At 54.5% G+C, this 20137-nt stretch overlaps 2 protein-coding genes across 7 annotated transcripts in view; both read right to left on the bottom strand.

Annotated features, from left to right (window-relative positions):
- Window positions 1–8343, bottom strand: part of Dmtn (dematin actin binding protein) — a 28479-nt gene extending 20136 nt beyond the window's left edge. The window contains exon 1 of one of the 5 annotated variants that reach the window (XM_074055131.1): window positions 8201–8343. The gene's annotated coding sequence lies outside the window, so the exon portion shown is untranslated. Of the gene's footprint in view, window positions 1–400; window positions 820–2550; window positions 2672–3624; window positions 3784–8200 lie in introns of those variants that run through there. The other 4 variants (XM_074055130.1, XM_074055129.1, XM_074055133.1 and 1 more) reach the window with 4 other exon arrangements.
- Window positions 8344–9146: 803 nt separating this feature from the next.
- On the bottom strand, window positions 9147–14347 carry Fgf17 (fibroblast growth factor 17). Of its 2 annotated transcripts, none has more exons than XM_020177560.2 (5): window positions 14313–14347; window positions 14087–14123; window positions 10954–11131; window positions 10576–10682; window positions 9147–9440 (listed from the first exon to the last, which is right to left on the bottom strand). In XM_020177560.2, the coding sequence occupies exons 1-5, from the start codon at window positions 14345–14347 to the stop codon at window positions 9147–9149; spliced, it is 651 nt and encodes a 216-aa protein (XP_020033149.1). The 2 variants fall into 2 exon arrangements, with proteins under 2 accessions (XP_020033149.1, XP_020033150.1); XM_020177561.2 differs by having other exon boundaries at window positions 10954–11098.
- Between the last annotated feature and the right edge of the window lie 5790 nt (window positions 14348–20137).

The following is a 20137-nucleotide window of genomic DNA, read 5'->3' as shown; positions in this document are numbered from 1 at the left end:
ACTCTTTACTAGGTCCCCTTGCCAGCCTGGCCAGCTGCAGCGAGGGGGCCCAAGAGCACTCTCCATACCAACACAAGGCCCCTAAGTGAACTGCTCTCACCCTGCAGGGCAGGGTGCGCTCATCACTTGGGTTTCTGGGTGGCAGGGAAGAATAGTCAGGGAAAGGGGTAGTGGGGTGGTAGCATGGTCTCCTTGTGCTTGGAACACCCCCAAATCAGAAAGAGGTTTGCTCAGATCAGATCAAATCCAGCTAGTCCTGCAGGCTGGCCACCCAGGCTGGTTCTTCCACTGAAAAAGGGGTCAGAGCTGACCCCTCCCTGCTACCACCCTGATCCCAGACGGGGGCTACAGCCCAGGATGCCCACAGAGGGGAAGAGAGGCAGGAGACCCTATCACCTACCTCTTCCCAGATCGCGTGGCCCCGATGCCTGATCTTCTGAGGCCCCAAGAGGTGTAGGCCTTGGTCCACGGCTGCCGCGTTTTCTCAGGAGCCTAGGTAAGAGGCTCCTCTTCCAGGAACCCAGCCGTGCTTTCCCAAAGCACAAATAACAGGAAGAAAGCTGGCTTGTGGTGGGTGGGGTGGGAGCTGGTGAAGGAGGGGAGCCGGTAGCACTGAGCAGTCTGATCTCCCCTCTGGGCCCCCACCCCCCCTCGCCCCCACCCTGCTGCTCCAAGAGCCACACCGCTTGGGTCCCTGATGCTGGGGGAGTCCACGTCTGGTGGGCGGGCAGGACAGCAGGCAGACGGGCGGGCCTTGGGCTCCCCCACACCCTCCCGCACCCTGCACCCTTCCCACCGCCAGCTGATAGTGGCCGGCAGGGTGTGTGTTTGGGTGTGCTGCTCTTCCCCCTCGGCTGGGCTGCGGCTGCAGCGCAATCCATTTCAAACAAGGGGAGCATTAACCGGCATCATGACGAAGCAGAATCGGCGGCGCTGTCCTTTTCCCCTTTCCCACACCCCCAGTTCTGCAATGCTCAGACGCGCAGCTCACACACACAGCCCCTCAACAGCCAGAGTTCAAGGGAGGGGGGTACTACTGATAACAGAGGGGACCAAGGCGTGGCTCTCCAGGCACTGCGCCTCCTTCCCCATTCATGGCACCCCATTATCCCATAGAATCAGCAGAATTTTCTGAGGACACACTTATGGGGGCGGGAAGGGAAATGCAGACAGAGGTATCAGAATTGGTCACCTAGGTATTAGCTCTCTCCTGGAAGGGACAGATGGAAGGATGCAAGAAACCAAGTCCTTACTACCTGAGACTGAGGCTGGCCCTTCAGTAATCTGAATCCCCCCAGATCTGCAACAGGGTGCAGTAGAGAGAGAATGAAGGACCCCATTTTTCCCCAGGGAAGCTTTGTGAAAAGGGAGCTTCCTGACAGAGGTGTGCCTTCCTGGTCTGGCAAAACCTTTACCACCTGAGGCTTCTGACATTGGCCTGTGGTGCACCCCTGGGAGAGGGTAATGAGCGTGGACAGAGACCTTCGCAGGCGGTGGCTGGCTTCCTCTCCACCTCCATGTCCGCTGCAGACTTGCCTACCTAGGCAGCCTTGCTGTTGCCCTGGTAACTGCTGCCCACAGCCAGTCAGCTGATAGTATCAGCTGGCTGTTGGAGAAATGTAGAATCTGGGGAGGGTCTCTGGGTATCCGAATGGAAAATAACAGAGGGAAGGGGAGGGGGACAGGTGAGAATGTGCCCCGGGTCTTTTTCTCAAAGAGAAGGGGACAGGAGAGGACCAGAAGGGAGGGTGTATCCGGGTTAGTGGAGGGCAGAGAAGACTATGTAACCTGCAGGGTGGCTCCACACAGAAGAAATGATGAAGGCAGGTAGCTGAATGGCTGAGAAAGGGGGAAAAGGATCCAGGTTTAGCTGCTGCAGTAGGGTGGGGTGGGGGAGGGCCCCATGGAAGGTACAGAGAAAATCCGGGGTGGGGGAGAAACATCCCACCCTTACAATCATGGAGAAAAAGCCAGGATGTAGGAGGGGGTATACCTTTCACGTATTGGAGGGGGCCGCAGCCTTTGGAGGAGGAGCTACCAGGTCTTTTCCATAGCCGGTCTGCTTTGGTCCAGCCTCTCAGCTTTCTGTCCCTTCAACCCCACCCTTATTTTCCTGAATCAGGGTCTGAGAGAGGGGGGTAAGCCCTGGCCCTATACCAGTTCTGAGCAGTCTCCCCCATCTCTCCAGGACACCAAGCACCAGGGGATGTGCCACTCAGCCCTGTTAGGATTCCTGACTTCCCCCACCCCTGCTACACACACACCTTAGTTCATCCCTTGCTCTTTCCTGCCCTCTATCAGACCCCACCCAGGAGACATGTCTTCCTGTACCAGGGTCCCCAGAGACAGGAATGAACTGAGGCCAGGAGAGAGATCTATGGACAGAGGCCTGGAATGAGGTGGGTGGTGAGCCCTGGGTGGGAGTCACAGGCTGGGATGAGAGGAGTCTCCTCCTGATGGAAGCCAGCATGTGATGTAGAACAGAGTGGGGGGAGTCAGGGGAAAGGGCTGGGAGGAGGGACGTAGGGAGGAGAGGAGGGTTCTCAGTACCTTCAAGGGCCTGGGGCGTGGGGCAGGAGCACAGCAGCCTCTGCGGTGACATACACCTCCATCCCTCAGCGCATCTCTTCTCCGCCTCCCGTTGCCAAGACAACCTGCCGGCAGCCCAGGCCTGGCAAGGCGCGGTGGGAGGGGGAGGAGGAGGAGGAAGCTGTGGCTCTTAAGGTCTCTTCCTCAGAGATGGAGGGAGGAGGCCTGTGGGAGTCTTTTAGTGCTGGAGCTGTGCCCCGACTGCTCCCCCCTACTAAGTCCTAAGGCTCCAGGATTGGCTTCAGGAGTAGCCTCAAGAGAACAAGGCCAGACAGCAGGCTGGTCTTGTAGGGTAGTGCTGTGCAGACTGCCTCCTATCAGGAGGACCTGTGCAGAGCTGGGTAAAGGTGACAGAGAAAAGGGATTGACAGTCCTGATGCTGAAGGGCCAGAGGGCAGGCAGGGCATGAGGCTGTGGGCCCCTTAGCTCTGACATCTACCTGGGTACCTGCCCTTATTGCCAAGGCCTCCCCTACTCCCCTTAACCTAGAGAAAGTTCAGAGCACTAGACAGATCTCTTCTAATCCTACAGGGCTGACCCTATTGCTCCCATGCCTCAGTCCTACAGCTCAGCCACCTTGGGCAGGAATAGGCTTAGGCCCAGACAGCTCTGGATCTAAGGAGACTGCGGAGTTAGGGCTCCCTCTGTCGACCTAAGGAGTGGTAGCTGCCAAGGTCATGTCTTGCTGGGAGGGATCCTAGTGTGCACTGTGTGTGTGCACACTGTGTGTGTGTGTTTTGGTGGTAGGGGTCACCCAGGCCAGGACACCCTCCTTTCCCCTGCCATCCTCTACCTCCTCTTTCCGCTTATCAATCTCCTGGTTCTAGAAAGACTGACTGCCTCCAGCACCCTCCTCCTGGGAGGCTCCAGACTCCCCAAAATGCCAGCTTAACTGAAGGTCCTCCCTGTGGTTTCCAGTCCTCCCAGTCAGGCAAAGGCTCCTCCCCTGAAGCAGGCAGCACTGACCCCAGGTGGGCTTCCTCAGAACCACTCAGTCATGCCCAGCAGGTAAGGAGGTAGACAAGCACAGTGTACCTTTCAAAGCTCAGGAGTTCTCAGGATTTGCAGATGGACACCTGTATCCACAGCAGGGCACAGGGGCTCCTGCCCCTCTCAGGCAGGGGTCCTAGGCCGCAGACACCTACTTCTTGGCTCCTTTCACCAGCAAGGTCACTTGTGCCAGAAGTCCTGAGTGGACTGTGGCCCTGGGATTGCCCTCCTTCCCCAGGCTCTTACAACAGGCTTCTCTGTCCACTAGTTCTGCTTCTGTCTCACTCCAGTGCCCTGGCCCTGCCCATGCACCAACTTGCTGGGAAGGGGGAGCAATAGGGGTGCCCCCCAATGCTGTCTAAATATTAACTCCAGAGAGGTTGAGCCAGGACACCTGAATGCCCAAGGAGCAGGGACAAAGACCCAAGCCAGAGGAAGGAAAGGAAGAAGGATAAAAAATGACCCTTTAAAAAATCATGTGAGACTAGAAGCCATGTCCTTTTCTCTCTAGACACTGGACTGTCATCACCCAGTATCCTAGAGCTTCAAACTGTCCTTCCCAACACACACACACACACACACACACACACCCCATGTTGCCACCACACAATTGCACCTGCCACACTCCCCTTTTCAAAGCCCTTTGAAGAGCTGGAGGTGTGGCTTAAGTTATAGAGCGCCTGCCTGGCAAGCAGAAGGCCCTAAGTTCAAACCCCAGTACCTCAAAAATAACTCTCCCAAAAAACAAAACAACACCTATTAAAAGTCCTTTGCAGTCTCTTCCCTGACCTAGCACCAAAACCAAACTTTATAATTCTACCCAACAGATCTCAGCTACTTCTCTATGCAAACTCAGTTCCAGCTAAACTGATGTACACCTCATGTTTTCCTGCCTTTAAGTCTTTCTTCTTTCCCTTTTGTGTATCTTTTCTCCACTGAAATCATGCAAACCTCACCCAACTGGGGCTGGACAAGTGAGTGGACAGCATTTCACTGGAGTCCCTGCAGACAGAACACCCGCGACCGTGAGTTTTCTTGCACCTGACATGTGGGAATAATCTTCTCACCCGAAATGAAGGGATCCATGTGAGCTTCTGGAGCTCAGTACATTTTAGTTTCATATTTCCAATTTTTCTTTGTAGTAAAAATAAGAATAAGGTTTATTAGGAAAGAAATTTAGCATAACAGGATAAGAGTGGGAAGAAATGGGGAAAAAAAGAGAAATATTTCCTGCTCCTCATGCAGGAAATGGGAATAAAGACTCCTTATTTCCAATACTTCTTATTTTTTCTTTCATTCTTTTGGGATGTACTAAAGGCTGCCTTGTTATCTTAAGGATAAGAGATTTCCAAAAGTCCCGTGAAAGTCTTCTAGTGGGTTTATCTCTCCAATTAAATAGCAATGCCCTGAGAACTCCATCTTTTTAATTAACTGAAGGATCAGCACAGTGCTTGAATACTGTAGGGAAGATTTAGTGACTGATGAAGGCCCCTCTCCCCAAGTGCACCTGAGGATGCTGGCTTCACATCCTGCCTATACCTGCATAGAGGATAGGCTCACTGCTGGGCAATGACATCTTTCCAGGCTTCAGTTGGATCATTTGAGTGTTGACCTGTGCTGGGCATGATGGGGAAGGCAAAGACAGACTATTTCTACATCCGAGGCCCTTGCAGAACCATGACCTGATAATGACGGTGATGAACAAGCTGTGATATATATGCCAGGATGCAAGGGTAAGTGAACCACGGGTAAGACCAGTGGCAGCAGAGATGGTGAGAGCGCTGAGAGTCTACAGAGAAGAAGCAGAGAAAACTGCTTCAGTTAGGCAAGCAAGCATGCCAGAGAATGGCACACAGGCAGCAGGAATTTCAAAAATAGAGACGGGAGGCTGAGCGCCAGTGGCTCACGCCTGTAATTCTAGCTAATCAGGAAGAATGCAGTTCGAAGTCAGTCTGAGCAAAATAGTTCTCAAGACCCTATCTCAAAAAAAAAAAAAAATCACAAAAAAGGGCTGGTGAAGTAGCTAAAGGTGTAGGCCTTGAGTTCAAGCCATAGTATTGCAAAAAAACAAAACCAAAACCATGTTAGGAGCTGGACTAGGTATATAAGTCTGTAATTCCAGCTACTTGTGAATGGGTGGCAGGACATCAAGAGTTCAAAGCCAAACTGGGGCAGAAAGTGAGACCTTATCTCAAAAACAAAATAAAAATAAAAGGGTTGGGGGGGTGTATAGCTCAAGTGGTAGATACAGTGCTTGCCTAGTGAAAATGTCAATCCACAGCACTGAAGGGAGAGAAACAGGGAGAGAGAGAGAGAGAACAGAAAGAAAAAAGAAAAGAAAAAAGAAAGACCGTGCAAGGAGTTTGCTAGTGATGGGTTATGGGCAGAGCTGTAGTGTGTGGCAGTAAGGTTAGGGTATGGGAGGGAAGGGGCGGGGTGTGGGCACCCCATTGTGATGTATGGGCTACATTTAGATCCCAGCGACATCTGCAAGAGTGGAGTTCCAGGGTCTGAGAAAGAAAGCAGTAGTGTGAAATTTTGGGGGTGATGGTTGAGGTGTGGAGATGGTGCAGGGAGAACACACAGGAAGATGTGTGCAGGGAGAGGCCTTGGAGGAACGCTACAGAATGTTTCTACAGGAGGAGCCAGGGCAGATAGCCTTCTTCAGGGTGACAAAAGTAGACCCAGTTTGTGTGGCTTAAGAAAGTGAGTCTACAGCCTTCCTGCTCTGCCTCCTTTGGCCAGGGACAGGACTGAGAAGGGAGATTGATATTCAGACTTCTTAGAAATATAGTAACCCGAAACAGGTACAGGATTTTAGGCATGCCCCTGCTGCCTTCCTCCACCTGGTGGCTTCTTCCCTTGATCTTGCCCCAGTAGCAAGGGGGCATTAGCAATCCGCCCTCTGGGGCCACCAATGTTCACACTTGCTTAGAAGAGGCACAGGAAACAATAAGAGATGCTAAAGTCAGGTGTGGTCTGAGATGCATGGGTTCTGAACCACAGAGGCAGTCATGTTAGAGTCCCTATTCCAATGGCTTCTTTTTTTTTTTTTTTTTGAAACAGGGCCTAGATATCTAGCCCAGAACTCTCTATCTTCCTGCCTCAGCCTCCCAAGGGCTGGGATTATAGCATGTACCACTCCATGTCTGGCTTCTTCCTTGTAGTGTCTTTGATATCATCACTAGTCCAGAAGGAATGAGCTTGGCAGACTTCCCCACTGGGATAGAGCCTGAGTGCTGGGCAGAGGCAATAAGAGGTGGGTGAGGAGCAGGGACTCAAGGACAGAGTAGGCATCAGACACCAGGCTCGGGGCTTGGGGTGGGGTACAGGCTCTCCAAGATGGCCCTGGCCTCTGAAGCTGGCCTCCCTCACCCTTTTCCTTTCTCAGTCCCTGCCTGCCAGGCCTCACCTCAAAAAGCAAGAAAGGAAACAGTGAGAGCTTTCTGGAGCCGGCCCCCAGAGGCCTGTCTGTGCTGGGGAGGTCAAAGAGGGAGGGAGGGGCCGGAGAAAGGCCAAGAAGAAAGCCAGGGCCAGACAAAGGGCCCCAGTCCACCTTTGAAGCCTTCTCTAACCCAAGAGGGAGGGTAGGGGTGGGCCCGGCCCCGGCTGGGGGGAGGCAGTCTAGAGTCTAAAAGAATGTCTCAAATTCCTGAGGAAATCAGAGGGATCAGAGCCCCCTCCCCAACACACCTCTTTCCTGGCCTCCTCCCCCAGCCCCCCCAAACTCCGTTCCTCCACACCTGGGGGGCCCCAACCCTTTGTCCTCAAGTAATTGCTGGGTGTTGCCCCAGTTTTAAAGTCTCATTGAACTCTCCAGTTATCAACTGCAGCTCTAGACCACCCTCCCTACACACACCCCAGAAAACTACCCCCAGCGCGTCCGGCGGTCTTCACCAGGATTAAGGCTCTTTGTGATGGGGGGATAGAAAAAAGCAACCTGGTGAAAAGCAATTATGACGAGCTGGAGGGAGAATGTCTGTCCTGCAGCCTGTGGGACCTCCCTCTTGGCTGCTGCTGTCTCCACCTTCTAAGTGGCCCAGGGCTGGGGTCAGGCTGTGCTCCAACCCTGTGTCCACTTGCACTGCGCTGCCCACCTCCCCCCCCCCCACCCCACTTCTGTTCGCTCCTTATTTTTAGTCCATACTTGGGAGAAGTGGGAAGAAGGGTTGGCTTTCATCTGACTTTTCTTTTCTCACCATAATCCTCCCTAATGTTTCATCAAAGAGGGAGGGGAGGGGAAACTGAGGCTGGAGGGAGGTTTTGTCCATCTGCAGAAGATAAGAGTTGGGGGTGTGAGGGGTGTCCCAGCTAGGAAGGGCCTCCCCCTTGACAAGATTAAAAGCCAGTGCACGGAAGGAAAGGTTTTTATGGCCTCTGAGATCCAGCCCCAGGCACACCTGGAGGCCTATGGGAAAGCCCACCGGAGAAGCTCGGTGGGGGCAGGGCAGGGTCCCTCCCCCTCCGCTCCCGGGGACAATCCGGGCCGAGCCCGCCGCCGCCTCTAATTGAGATTTGCCCTCAGGTGTGGCCCCCGCCCCCGTCCCCAGCGGAGACCTCGGAGAACAAGAGGACACATTCTCGCCCCCATCCCCCTTCCGCTCGTCCCAGCCCTCCTCACCGGAAAAAAGCAATCTTGCTCCCCGCGAGGTGGCTTCTGGTGGCCGCGGGCCGCGCTCCTGCCGGCCCCGCCGCCCCTCGCCCGTGCCCCGGCCCCGGGCCCCGGCCGTTCGGGCCGCGCCTAGGAGCTGGGTTTTCTTCGCCCCAACAGGTAGCACGGGCCGCGCAGTCGAGCTAGGACACCAGAGCCCGCGGAGGGAGGGGCCGCCTGTCCCCGGCGCCTGGGCGCGCTCTGGGCCGCCGGCCTCCTGCCGCGTCCCCGGGGCGCACGGTCCCCGCCGCCGCCGCCGGCCGTGCGAGTGTGGCCTCTGCACCTGCCGGTCCTCCAGGTCCCGGCGCCCATCTCCCCCAGCTAGCGCGAATTCTCTGTGCCTCTTGCACCAGCCACCTCCTTTCCAGGAGAGTTCTGTGTCTGATCGCCCACCCAGCTTCAGATAACCCGTTTGCAGGAAAATGGTTTTATTCTGGGGTTTGGGTGGGGGGACTTAGGCCTGGGTTGAAGAATGACAGCCTCTATTTTTCTTTTTTTGAAACAAACCCAAAAGTCCCTTCCTACTGTGTGGCCAGGAGGAGTCTGGGGGCTAGGGGCACTGAGATTAGGAGAGCAGGATTTGAGGACAGCCAGCTCCAGGTCGCCTCTGCAAGTCCTGGAATCTGCTGACCTGTCCACTAGTTTCAGGCAGCAGGCTCTGGGAGACTGACTGTAGAGCCCCCCGGGGAGGTGCTAGTTCCTCTCCTGGGTCTACCATAAGCCCAAAAAGGGTTTGTTCCAGTATGCAGGCCTGTCCCAGGGTACAGAAGTCCTGTCCCTTCCCAGATGGGGCTCTGATGCTTTGCTTGTGTCCTCAGGGCCCTCCTTGGGAATCTGGCTCCCCAGCGCCATCTTTGGATCAGGGAAGGAAGGGGGTGGGAAGGCTGCGGAGGGGCAGCTGCCCTGGCTTCCCTGACTACGTGAGGGGCTGGGGCCGCCGGGTGCGCTTGGTTCTGCGGGTGGGGGCCGAGCCCACAAACTCGAACTGCTTCTGCCTCTCAGCGTGGTTGGGGAAGGGCAGCTGGCCCTGGTAGAGGCGCTTGATGAAGTGGGCCTCTCGCTGGTTCTGGCGGCTGCGGGAGGCCTGGCGGGGCCGGCCCTGCCTCGTGAAGGCCATGAACCAGCCCTCGTGCCGGGCGTTCTGGAAGGCTGTGTAGTTGTTCTCCAGCACAATCTCGGTGAACACGCATTCTTTGCTCTTCCCACTGGGCTACAGGAGAAGGGAGGAGAGGAGGGGAATGGTCCACCCACCCTGCCTGGGTTACCTGCCTTTGGGCATATTTTGTAGGACCAAGAACTGCCTGGTCTTTTAGTGAGGCAACAGTGGATAACGTACAAGCTTCCTTTGGAGTCAGAGCTGAACTTAGAGACAGAATTGTACTGGGTGCTGGTGGCTGGCTACTGTAATCCTAGCTACTCAGGCAGCAGAGCTCAGGAGGATTGCAGTTTGAAGCCAGCCTGGGTAAATAGTTTGAGAGCCCCTATCTTGAAAATACCCAACATAAAAATAAAAGTGCTGGCAGAGTGGTTCTAGTGGTAGAGCACCTGCCTATCAAGGGTGGGACCCTGAGTTCAAACACCAGTTCTACCAGAAACAAAAAAACCAACCACTTGTCATTGGCAGTTGTGTTCCTTGAGCAAGATTTAACAACTGAGATGTGGCATAAAGGTTAAGGTAATATGCAGCCCAGTGTGTGAAGGGGGTGGGGATGTGTTGGGGGGACAATGGACTTGACACATAAGCACCCTCATGCACTCTGAGTGAGGGCTGTTGCCAGATGGAGGGAGGCGACAGTCTGATGAAAAGAAAGAAGGATGTCACACCCCGTCACCCACTTGATCCTATGCCTCTTCTTATAGCTAGAATCACCTGATTCCAAAGGAAATGACATTCTCCTCACCAGCAGCGCTGGGCCCGCCACTCAGGGAAGTTTGACCAGTAAGGGTTTGGTGTGCATCTTGCTAGTTGGAGCCCATGGACCCTGTTGAATTTGGGGGAGCTTCTATCTTATATGCATGCCCAACTTCCAACTCTTATCAGTCCCTAGCTCTCCATATGGGTTGCCACAACATCATGTAAGTGTTAAAATTCTCACTGATTGCTTTTGGGGGAAAAAAATGTTCCTTACATCACAACCAGGGATCCCCTCAGAAAGCTGAGGGCCACAGGGACTCAGTATAGGGGAGTGACTGATGAGGAAGTTGAGGTACTGCCTGGAGCCCTGTATTTCCTCAGGTGGAGAGGCTTAGCAGAGGGAGTGGGGAGTGTTGCTCAGGTCCTGCCTGCTCCCACTCCAGTAGGGTAGACATGGCCGCCGTCTGTTACCCTCTCTCCCAGGCCTCACCTTCCCGATGAGCTTGCCCCTCTTGTTCATACAGATGTACTTCTCACTCTCTGCCCCCTTGATGCGCACGCGGCTGCCGAATGTGTCCGTCTCCACTATGAGTTTGGCTATGATGGGGGCGGGGGTGGGGGGAGGAAGAAAAGACCTCTGTCCATCCAGGCTTCTGGCCCTGTGCAGGGAGCCCCCAAGCAGTCTGGCCTCCAAACTCAGGTGAGAGGGATTGGAAACTGTCAGATTCAGGACCCACATGTCCTTGGGGGACCTCCTCCATGGGCTTCTCCCTGCTCTCCCACTGCAACTCAGTTCTGACCCAGGACCTGGGGATAGCCAAAGAAGCCAGGCCCGGCAGGGGTGCAGGCGGCCTGGGTCAGGTCTCACCAAACTTGTTGCCATCCTCAGCAGTGGCGGAGATGCGACGCCCGGTGACCTGCACATGCTTGCCGCTGGTCCGGCTGTAGAGCTGGTACTCGCGGATCTGCCGCCTGCTCAGCTGGTCAGTCATGGCGCCCTGGTCCCTCACGTACTGGTTAAAATTAGGAGACGGGTGATTCTCCCCCTTTGCGGTTACCAAGGGAAAAATAGTGTCAATTTGCTTTGGGTGACACCACCATTGGTCCTTCTAGGGAGAGGGGTGTGGAGGTGAGTGCAGTGGGGCAGGCCATGTGCTTTGCAGAGTAGAGTGTGCAAGGTGGAAGCCACATATGGCCATGACCTTCCCAGGCTGCTGGGGTGGAGACTTGTGGCTGCCCAGACTTGGGGAGCGGTGGTATAGCACAGAACGTTGAGGTCATGGTGTTTCAAATGCATGTTTCAAATGCATGAGGCAGGTCACAGGGACACAGTGCTCACTAGATCAAACTCCTTTCCATTCCTCTGGGGTCTTGGCTCCGTTGGCTGGGACAGTCAGATTTCTCCTTGATTCTCCCCACTGACCTTGAAAGACCCAGCCCAGCACACATGCTTGGAGCAGATGGTCTATTAGGGGTTTTGAATTAGGGTCTTTGGAAAGTATTTTGGGATCCTTTACTTGGACCTCATTGTTAATGTCTTGTTCAGCCCCTGTAGACATTTTTTTACAGCCCTCTGGTGTCTTGCCTCAGGTGCCCAGGGCCTGCCCAAGGAAAAGCAGGCCCCCTTCCAATGTTCCTTCCTCCTGGGGGGTGGGGGCTCTGTAGCATGAGGTGCTTCCCAAGGAGAGGGAAGTGGATGGTTGTGGGAGTAGCTTAGCAAGTGCAAGGTCCTGGGTTCAATCCCTAATACTATTAAAAAAATATTGTACTTAAAAAAAAATCACTTTTCCAAGTGGTAGAGCGCTTGGCTAGCAAGCATGAGACCCTGACTTCACACCTCAGTACTGGTGCACACACAAATATATATATACAGAGAGAGAGAGAGAAGTCCTAGTGCTAAGACAGTGCGTTTGTGTTTGTGTTTTGAGTTGGGTTGTGGCTAACATGTTAGAGCACTTGTCTAGCAAGTATGAGGCCCTGAGTTCAAACCCAGTACCTCCCCACCTCAGTAGCAGGCAGCAGTGGGTGGTACTATTAATGAGGGGTCCCTGCTTGCCTGGTGTCATAATATAATCAAGGCTCCTGGCCTCTTAGGGCAAAGTAGGACCCGTACTATCTCCCTGCTGGGGCTCACCTTCCCCAGCTGTGCCCCGAGAGCAGAGGCCAGGGGGACAGTTTCCAGCTGCCTTGATAGTCTCAGCTCGAGCATGAAGACACCTCATTTTTGTTTCTCTCTCTGCCTGGATCCTGCTGACCTATGCAGGGACATTCCATCCTTGCTCCTGATCCATGTGCTTAATTCTATTTTGATTCCAGACCTGATCCCAGTCATCTGGACCAAGCTAGACTCTGTTCAACATCTGTTATGGGCCACTCTTTCCTAGATAGACAGGAAGGAAAGATCACCTTGAAGGAGGGCGAGGTGAAGGAGTAGCTCTGAGGCTTGACATTTGAACCTGCTTAGGGTTGACCCTTTTGATGTGGTGTCACTGCCCATTGCCATCACCAGCTCCCCATAGGCCAAGAGTGTCACTGTGATCCCAGGAGAGCAGCGTCGGTAGGACCTACACTGTGTCCCACCCTGGAAAAGCCAGAGGCCAGCAGTTGGGGCAGGGGACTTCTCTGCCCCAGCCCAAGCCTCCTGGCCCAGGTTCAGGCCGTCTGCCCCTCTTGGCTTGGCCGGCAGCCTCCTCCTGGCAGTCTGTTCCAGGTCAGGGGCAGAAAGGCCCCCCGAAGCCCCCTCCTCTCCTTCAAGCCTTTCACAAAAGCAGCCCACGCCCCCCCCACAGCCCACAGCCCACAAGTCCCTCTCCCCTCGGACCTCGCCTGTCCCTTTCATGTTCCCGCTGCGGGGGGACCTCCCCTTCCACTGCTGCAGACAGCTGCTTGTCAGACGGCCCCTCAAGCATGGCTGTGGTTCAGCCTGCTGCCCCCCCTACTAGGGGGGTGAGGGGGCACTTCAAGGGGGAAAGGATAGACTTGCCACCTTCCTGAGTCCTGAATGGGGCCTCAGCCAGGCCATAAATGCCCTGGCCTGCGGCACCATTGTGCTAATTTCCCTTCCAGAACAGGTTGGGCCCACCCCCAGCCCCCTCCCAGCCAGGCTGGGGGCTTTCTTCTTGCTCTCCCTGGATGTGTAAAGCAAAAGGCCTGGAACGGGGCTAGAGCAAAAGGGGGAAGGAAAAGGGGGTGTGTTGTCTCTCTCCCACCCCCCCACTGCTTCAAAGTCAGCCCTTTCCCTCTCCAGAGAAAAGGCATTTACCTTCAAAAAAAGTCCCCACTGGATGGGAAGAGAAGCAGGCCTCCGGCCTGGGAAAGCCAGGCCATCTCTCCCCAGAGCGGTTCTGGACCAGTGCATTTTAATAGCTGCACTTTTATGGAGGATCACAAAAAAGGGACCGAGCCTTGCCAGGGGGCTGAAGCTTGGGGGTGGGAGGTGTACATGGTTGTGGGAGGGTGAGGTGGAGGGCAGACTTGGGGTAGGGGGGAATGTGGAGAGGCAATCCCTGAATCCTGTCCCAAATAAATTTCTTTGGGCTTGACCTCAGTGCCCTATAGGTAAGGAGTCACCCTACTGTCAGTGTCCTCAAGACCCTGGTTGCCCATGCCCAGACACCTGTATTGGTGGGAGTGGGTGGTAAGTGGACCATGAGTGGTTTTGGACCAAAACCTGTCCTTTTAGGTACTGGAGGGGGCAGTCTCACCTGATCACATCCACCCACTTCCAGCTGCTCCAGCTCCATCCCTCAAGTCTGAAGGGTCCAGTGCAGAGGGATGGAGAGAGAAGCAGAGACCCAGGGGGAGCAGGGAAGGCTGTCAGAGGGAGGCCAAGATGAAAACCTCAGTCGATCAGGATCTGTTATACTCTATTCTCCAACCAGCCCCCTAAGCCAACCTTTCAAACCTTAGCACCTCTTGGACCTGGGGAAGCCAGAACTGCCTCCCCTCCTCTTAGGTGGGGTGGGGAAGCTGGTATGAAAGCTGGGTGGGGGGGTGCCTACCTGCGTTTGACAGCAGAGAATCAAGAGCTGCAAGCACCTGTATGGGGAGACAAGGAAGACCTGTGTGGGTGCCAGCGGCAAGCCCAGGGGCACACCTGGCCCCCACCTCCACCCCACCCTGCCCTGCCCTGCCCCACCCGACCAGCCCAATGGAAGTCTTGGGGAGGCAGGTCTACCATGGAGCTGGAAATGGCAAAAGAACTCCAGTCTGAGGCAGCACACTTACAGAGTGAGGTTGGGCAGCAGGCGGGCGGCTCCCATCGCTGGAGACACTTCTTGGGGCTATTGCCCCCTACCTCCAAACTCAGCAGCAGATGTGGGCAGGACCCAGGGGTAGAATCCCAGAGAAGCCAAGGTCTCTCCGATCCACAGGTTTTCAGGGGGGAGAGGAGGAGAGAGAGGGGAGGAGAGAAGAGGGGAGGAGGGAGGAGGGCGTAATTGGGAGACTGAGGTGTGAGGTGTCCACCTTCCTGGCCAGTGAGGCTGCGAAGCCGGCGCTGGTGGGGGCTTGCGTGTTCAAGCTGCCAGCCTTGGCCTGGTGACCCGGGCACAGGGAATGGGGCTGCGGGAGTTTCTCGATCGGGATGCTGGCCTCTGCGGTCTCCCGCTTTATTCCTGACCCGCACGGACCTGCCAGACTCTGGGTGGTGTGGGGCGTGTGGCAGGCAGGGGGAGGAGGGCGTCTTGCCTTTCCCCTCTCAGGGTCAGCTGCTCCCGCCCTCAGGTTTGTCGCCCCATTTGCCCAAGGGTGAGCTGCAGGTACCGTGCTGGGGCTGGGGCCGCAGGTCCTGGCTCAGGAAGGGAATCTCAGAAGCAGCCTTAAAAGGAGGAGCCTCCCTCCAGGGGGCAGGGGTGGGCTTGGCTCGAGCGGCTGCTGGCCTGGCCTCTCATCACCCCTTGCCACCAGGAGGGAGGGGTTAAGACTGTCCTGCCTGGCAGATTTAGTGGGTGCAGCAGGTTGGGGTCAGAGGTAGGAGGACCCACTGAGGGTCTTGTAAGTATCCCAACAGTCACAAAGCTAACCAGAGGTGGAGACTTGGACAGAGGATGCCATGCAAGTCACTCTTCCCTGGGCCTCTACAGTCTCCTCTGAGAAGTGGGCGACAGTCATACCTTAAGGGGACCAAATGAGATAACAGCATTTAACAGACTTTGAAATTCCTAACATGTCTGGCCTTTGTTCTTGGACTGATATTCAACCCTACGCCACCCGGTGTCCCCTAACAGCTGCCTGGGATAAACTGCCCATCAGCCTCCACGCATGACCTCCGGTCCCATGGCTCTGTACTGAGCCAGCTATTACTGAATTTTGCAGACAAGGAAACTGAGGCATGCTGGGAGGTAGTTTTGCTCAGAATAAACTGGCTGGTGAATGGAGGAACCAGGTTTGGTTGGGTTCTTTCAGTTTGCAGGGATTATGGCCACACCCTCCAAGGCCCCAACCCCCAAAGGCTTCAATGTAGGGGCCCTGAAGCATTTTCCTGGATTTTAAGGTGACAGCTGAGGTTCAGGGAGCTCTATGCTGGCACTTCTCTATAGAAGGTGGATAGTGGTGAGAGTGTGTGTGTGTGGGGGGGGTGTTGGGGCGACCTATGAGGGAAGCTGGGTCTAGGGAGCTTAAACCAAAGCTGTGGACTCCTTGGAGTTCTCTCGTGGATGTGGATTTATGTACCTACAGAGCTGACCAGGAGGGAAAATGAAACTCTCACCTCCAGGTTCCTTCCCATCTTCCTGAGCTCTATCAATCCACAAAGTGGTCTGCCACCTTGCCCACACACACAGACTAGCCAAGCAGACACCCCAGGGGCTCAGTCCAGCTCCAGCAGGGGACTTTCCAGCCCCACCCTGCCCAGACTCAAAGCTCCACTGCAGGGACTGAGTTGCTTGGAGCTGGTTTGGGGAGGGTGGTGTGAGCCCTGCCCCAAGTCACCCTAGGGAGTCCAGGGTTTGGGAATTTAAATTCAAAGAATGTCAAACTGGAAGGGATCCTAGAGCCTCACCTGGCACAAGTAACTCTTCTTACAGAGTCGATCTGGAGCTCCACACTGCACAGCTAGTAAGTGCCCTGCTGGGACTAGGCCAGGTATCTAAAGCCGAGTAGCCTGTCCCACCTCTCATCCCTGTTGGGCCTCCTGACTACTTCCATCTTAAACATTCTTCCCACCATTCGAGGCTCACTTTAGTCTCTGCTTTTTCCAGGAAGCTTCTCCCATCTGGCTTGAATCTCTGGAAAAACCTTTGACCTCACAACCTACCAGTTCCCACCTCCCAGACATGGTGTTAAGGCTACCTCCACCAAACCAGGCGTCAGGCGGGGTTACAGGTAAGAGGGCACAGATGCACAGAGGGGACAGCTGACCCCTTGTTGTACCCTGGTGGAGGGCTCAGCTAGGGGGTGGGAAGGCAGGTGTGGGGATTTCATCTTGCTCTGTCAGGGCTCATTCACCAGGGAACAGTGGTCGGGGAATGACAGGTCCTGCTGTCACTGACCAGCCCTTATCCCAGCTTGAGTCTCCAGGGGATCTAGGGCATGGCATGGGTAGCTGGCTTCACACATGATCTAATCTTTGGCTCCTTGTTCCCTCCCACTCTGCACCTGCAGGTCTGGCTTTCTGGTTTGGTTTTTTCCTTTACTCCCATGGGAGAGCCAGGGGTGGGCCCCAGATGAAGAGGCCTGAGCTCTGGACTTTATCTCCATGCCCTGGCTGTGGTCCTGGCAGGCTGTGTGACCCGTGGCAAGTCCTTTCACTTCTCTTGTCTCAGGTTCCCAGTGTATAAAAGGGAAATGGCTACTATCATGAATATCACCTGAGTTAAGGAACTCATTGAAAAGTATGACATGCTCTAAGAAAGGAAGAGCGTTACCCTCTATGTGGATCAGTCTCAATTTACCTAAATTTTGGTAGACATCCCCTCCTCCCCATGGATGGAATGAGCTGGAGTTAGAGGGGAAGGGAGGAGGAAAGGCTCATTAACCTCTCTAGGGGGGTTGCAGGAGGTGATAAGGGGAGTGCGAAGTAGCCTCAACAGTAGTTAATCCCTGCCCCCTAGTGCCAAGTTCAACACCCCCCAGCTGGGGCGTCTCACGCCTGCTCCCACTGACAGCCCAGCTGCTACAAACAGAGCCCACCTGCAGTCCTGCCACTTATCACCACCTGCCCCAGCCCAGCCCATCCTTTTCCTGTTGAAACACAGAAGGGTCAGAGCAGGGAAAGGGCAAAGGGTACCCTAGCAATGCAGACTGACCCCATTTGCTATTTGATCCCTACTGCCTGCCTGCAAATTGAGGTTCCTGTATCTGTGGATTGCAGGTCCAGATCGGCGGGGCCCTTGACTGGGAGAAGGGAAAAAGCCTGTATGGAGTCCATGAAGAGGCTCAGTACTGCCCCTCTTGGTTCCCCCTACTTCATTCTAACTACAAGCCTTCTTGCACTCTCTGCCCCGACTCTTCCCTCGCCCCAGGAGGGTGGTCAGATGCAAGGGTTCTGGGGCCCTTGGCTCCTCCCTGCTGCAAGACCTCTATGCAAAATTGCTTAAATACTCTGTGCCTCATTTTCCTCCTCTAAGAACTGGGACTGATAACAGTCAACACAAGGCTTGGTTGTGAGAAAAGGAGCAAGGCCATGGACTCACAGCCTAAGTTTTGTGGTGATTACTGCCATCTAGTGAATCTTCCTTCTGCCTCAGGCCCTTTGCTCTCCTGTTCCTCTGCCAGCTCCCCAAAGATGAGGGAGCCCTCACCCCCCTTTTTATCAGTCTGCTCCCAGGGGCCTCCTCAGACTGCGTTACTAAACAGTCATGTCTACTTCCTTTAAAGCATTTGCTAGTAATTGAAATGATACTGGCTGTTGTGTTTTCAGGGGACTACAGGTGACTTGAATGTGAGGAACTGGTTTTGTCCACACTGTATGGCTGTGTCTGAAACCAGGCTCAGTGAACATCAGCTGCCTGCCAAGGAGCTAAACAAGAGTCCAAATTGTGGTTTCTGACCTTCCCATGCAGGTGTTGAAAGACCTCAGCCTGACAGGGTGGTACGTGCCTATAATGCCAGCTTCTCAAGGTAGCAGCGCAGATTCGGGATGATTATGAGTCAGTCAATAACTTTGCCTTAAGACCCTGACTCAAAAATAAAAGGGCTGGGGACATAGCTCAAGTGGTAGAGCACTTCCTAAGGTCCAGTTTCAAGCCCCAGTTAAAACAAACAAACAAAAAAAAAAACAAAAGACCTGTGGGCCTCTTCCCATTGGCTTGCTTCAGGCCTGGCCCATGGGGAGGGGCAGGGAGAAAACCAGCAGAAGCCCTGCAAGTATAGCCCCAAGTGTGCGTGTGGTGGACCAGCTGGCATGCCCACGGGCATCAGGTACAATCTAGGACCACCCATCCGTGAACAGGGCTCCAAAGCCACCTCTGCAGGCCTGCAGAGGGAGGTGGCTGAAGCCAGGCAGTTTATCTGCCCTGTTTTCGGTCAACTGGCCTCACCCTAACATTTGGCTTAACAGAAGAAGCCTGGGAGAGCAGGTGCCCCCAAGGTCCCTATGGATGCTCTGTCCTTTTGACAAGTGCCTCACAAGAGCCTGGAGCTGGGACCCTGGGCAAAGGTCCTTCAAACTAGCAGGGACATGTGAGTCCTCAAGTCCTGAGCCTATAAACTCAACCAGCCCAAAGGGCATTGAGGGGCAGGAAGACCCCACCATGCCAGCTCAGCCGAGGGTAGGTGTTGCTTCGGAGTTGTGGGGGTGTGCCAGTGTACGGCTGCCCTCTGCTGGGCACACAGATTGATGCAGCAGCAAGGAGGTGGGCCCAGGGAAGGGAAAGGTCCTGACCAAGCAAACTTTATTGTGTTCCTCGGCTTTCTCCCTGGACTCTCTCTCCAGGACCTCTGGAACCAGGAGGGTTGGGGCTCTGTGTGGCCTTCACAACACCTCCTCACATTCAGACTCAGGTGGAAGGGCCAGTGGGGGACATGCTCTCTGCCCAGTGGGCTCACAGTCCTCCCTTGGTCACAGGGTGAGGCCATTGCGGACTCTTCATTTCTTGGACCTCACCTTCTTAGCTTTGACTGTGGGTTTAATCTGTGGAAACAAGAAAGAGCTCCAGTCTCCACCTTCCCCCAACCCTGGGTAGCCTCCCTAGAGACCATCCTCTTTCCCCAGGGTCAGCTTCTGCTGCTCACTACTGACCTTTCTCCCAGGGCTCTTGTCTGGAAGACTGGACCTAGAATGGGGGGGGCGGGGATTGGCAAGGAACAGGGGCATGGGTGAGCAAGAGAGAACTCTGATTGGTGCTGTAGCTTAGGCTCTCCTGGTGCCTGCATAGGTAAATCCTAGCCTTGGCAGTTCCAGGAGGCAGGGGGCCCAACCCAGAGGGATGGAAGCTCACCCAAGGGCATTCTGCCTCCAATCATTCTGGATTGGAGGCATGGCTCAAGCAGTACAGTACCTGCTTTGGAAGCACAAGCCGAGAGTTCAAACCCCAGTCCCACAAGGACAAAACCAAAAACCCCTACTTTTTCATTATAAAAGTAATATTGACCACACTGCACATAACATAGCAAATAAACAAGAGGATAAATTACAGTTTTTCTTACTTCCCACCAACATTTTGGTGGGAAGGCATTTAGGATGCTTCCATTTTTCTTTTTTCTTTCTTTCTTTTTTTTTTTTTTTTCTGGTGGGACTGGGGATTTTTGAACTCAGGGCTTCCTACTTGCAAGGTAGGCTCTCTACTACTTGAGCCACACATCACCAGTCCATTTTGCTCTGGTTATTTTGGAGATGGGATCTTAAGAACTGTTTGCCAGGGCTGGCGTGGAACTTGGATCCTCCTGATCTCAGCTTCCCAGGTAGTTAGGATTACAGGCATGAGCTACTGGCACCCAGGTATTTTCATGCTTTTCAAGGGGGCTATGCTGGGCTCCAGTGCTACCATATTTGTGTGAGCGAGTCTGTGTATATATGCCAACTGAACCACTCTGTTAGCACTGTATATCTCAGCTAAAGAATTTCGACTAACTTAATAGAAAGAAAGAGTTACCTTACTGCCTCCTCTTCT

Source organism: Castor canadensis, chromosome 14 (genome assembly GCF_047511655.1).
Source record: "Castor canadensis chromosome 14, mCasCan1.hap1v2, whole genome shotgun sequence".
Lineage (NCBI taxonomy): Eukaryota > Metazoa > Chordata > Mammalia > Rodentia > Castoridae > Castor > Castor canadensis.
Note: the sequence above shows the minus strand (reverse complement) of the source record. Positions and strands in the feature narration are given on the sequence as shown.

Bases quoted from the DNA above. Each gene is read 5' to 3' on its own strand.
- Fgf17 (XM_020177560.2), bottom strand. From the start codon at position 14,347: ATGGGAGCCGCCCGCCTGCTGCCCAACCTCACTCT. The intron at 11,132-14,086 runs GTAGGCACCCCC...GTAACCGCAAAG, and splicing joins TTCTCTGCTGTCAAACGCAG to GGGGAGAATCACCCGTCTCC. The intron at 10,683-10,953 runs GTGAGACCTGAC...CCCCCATCATAG, and splicing joins TGAGGATGGCAACAAGTTTG to CCAAACTCATAGTGGAGACG.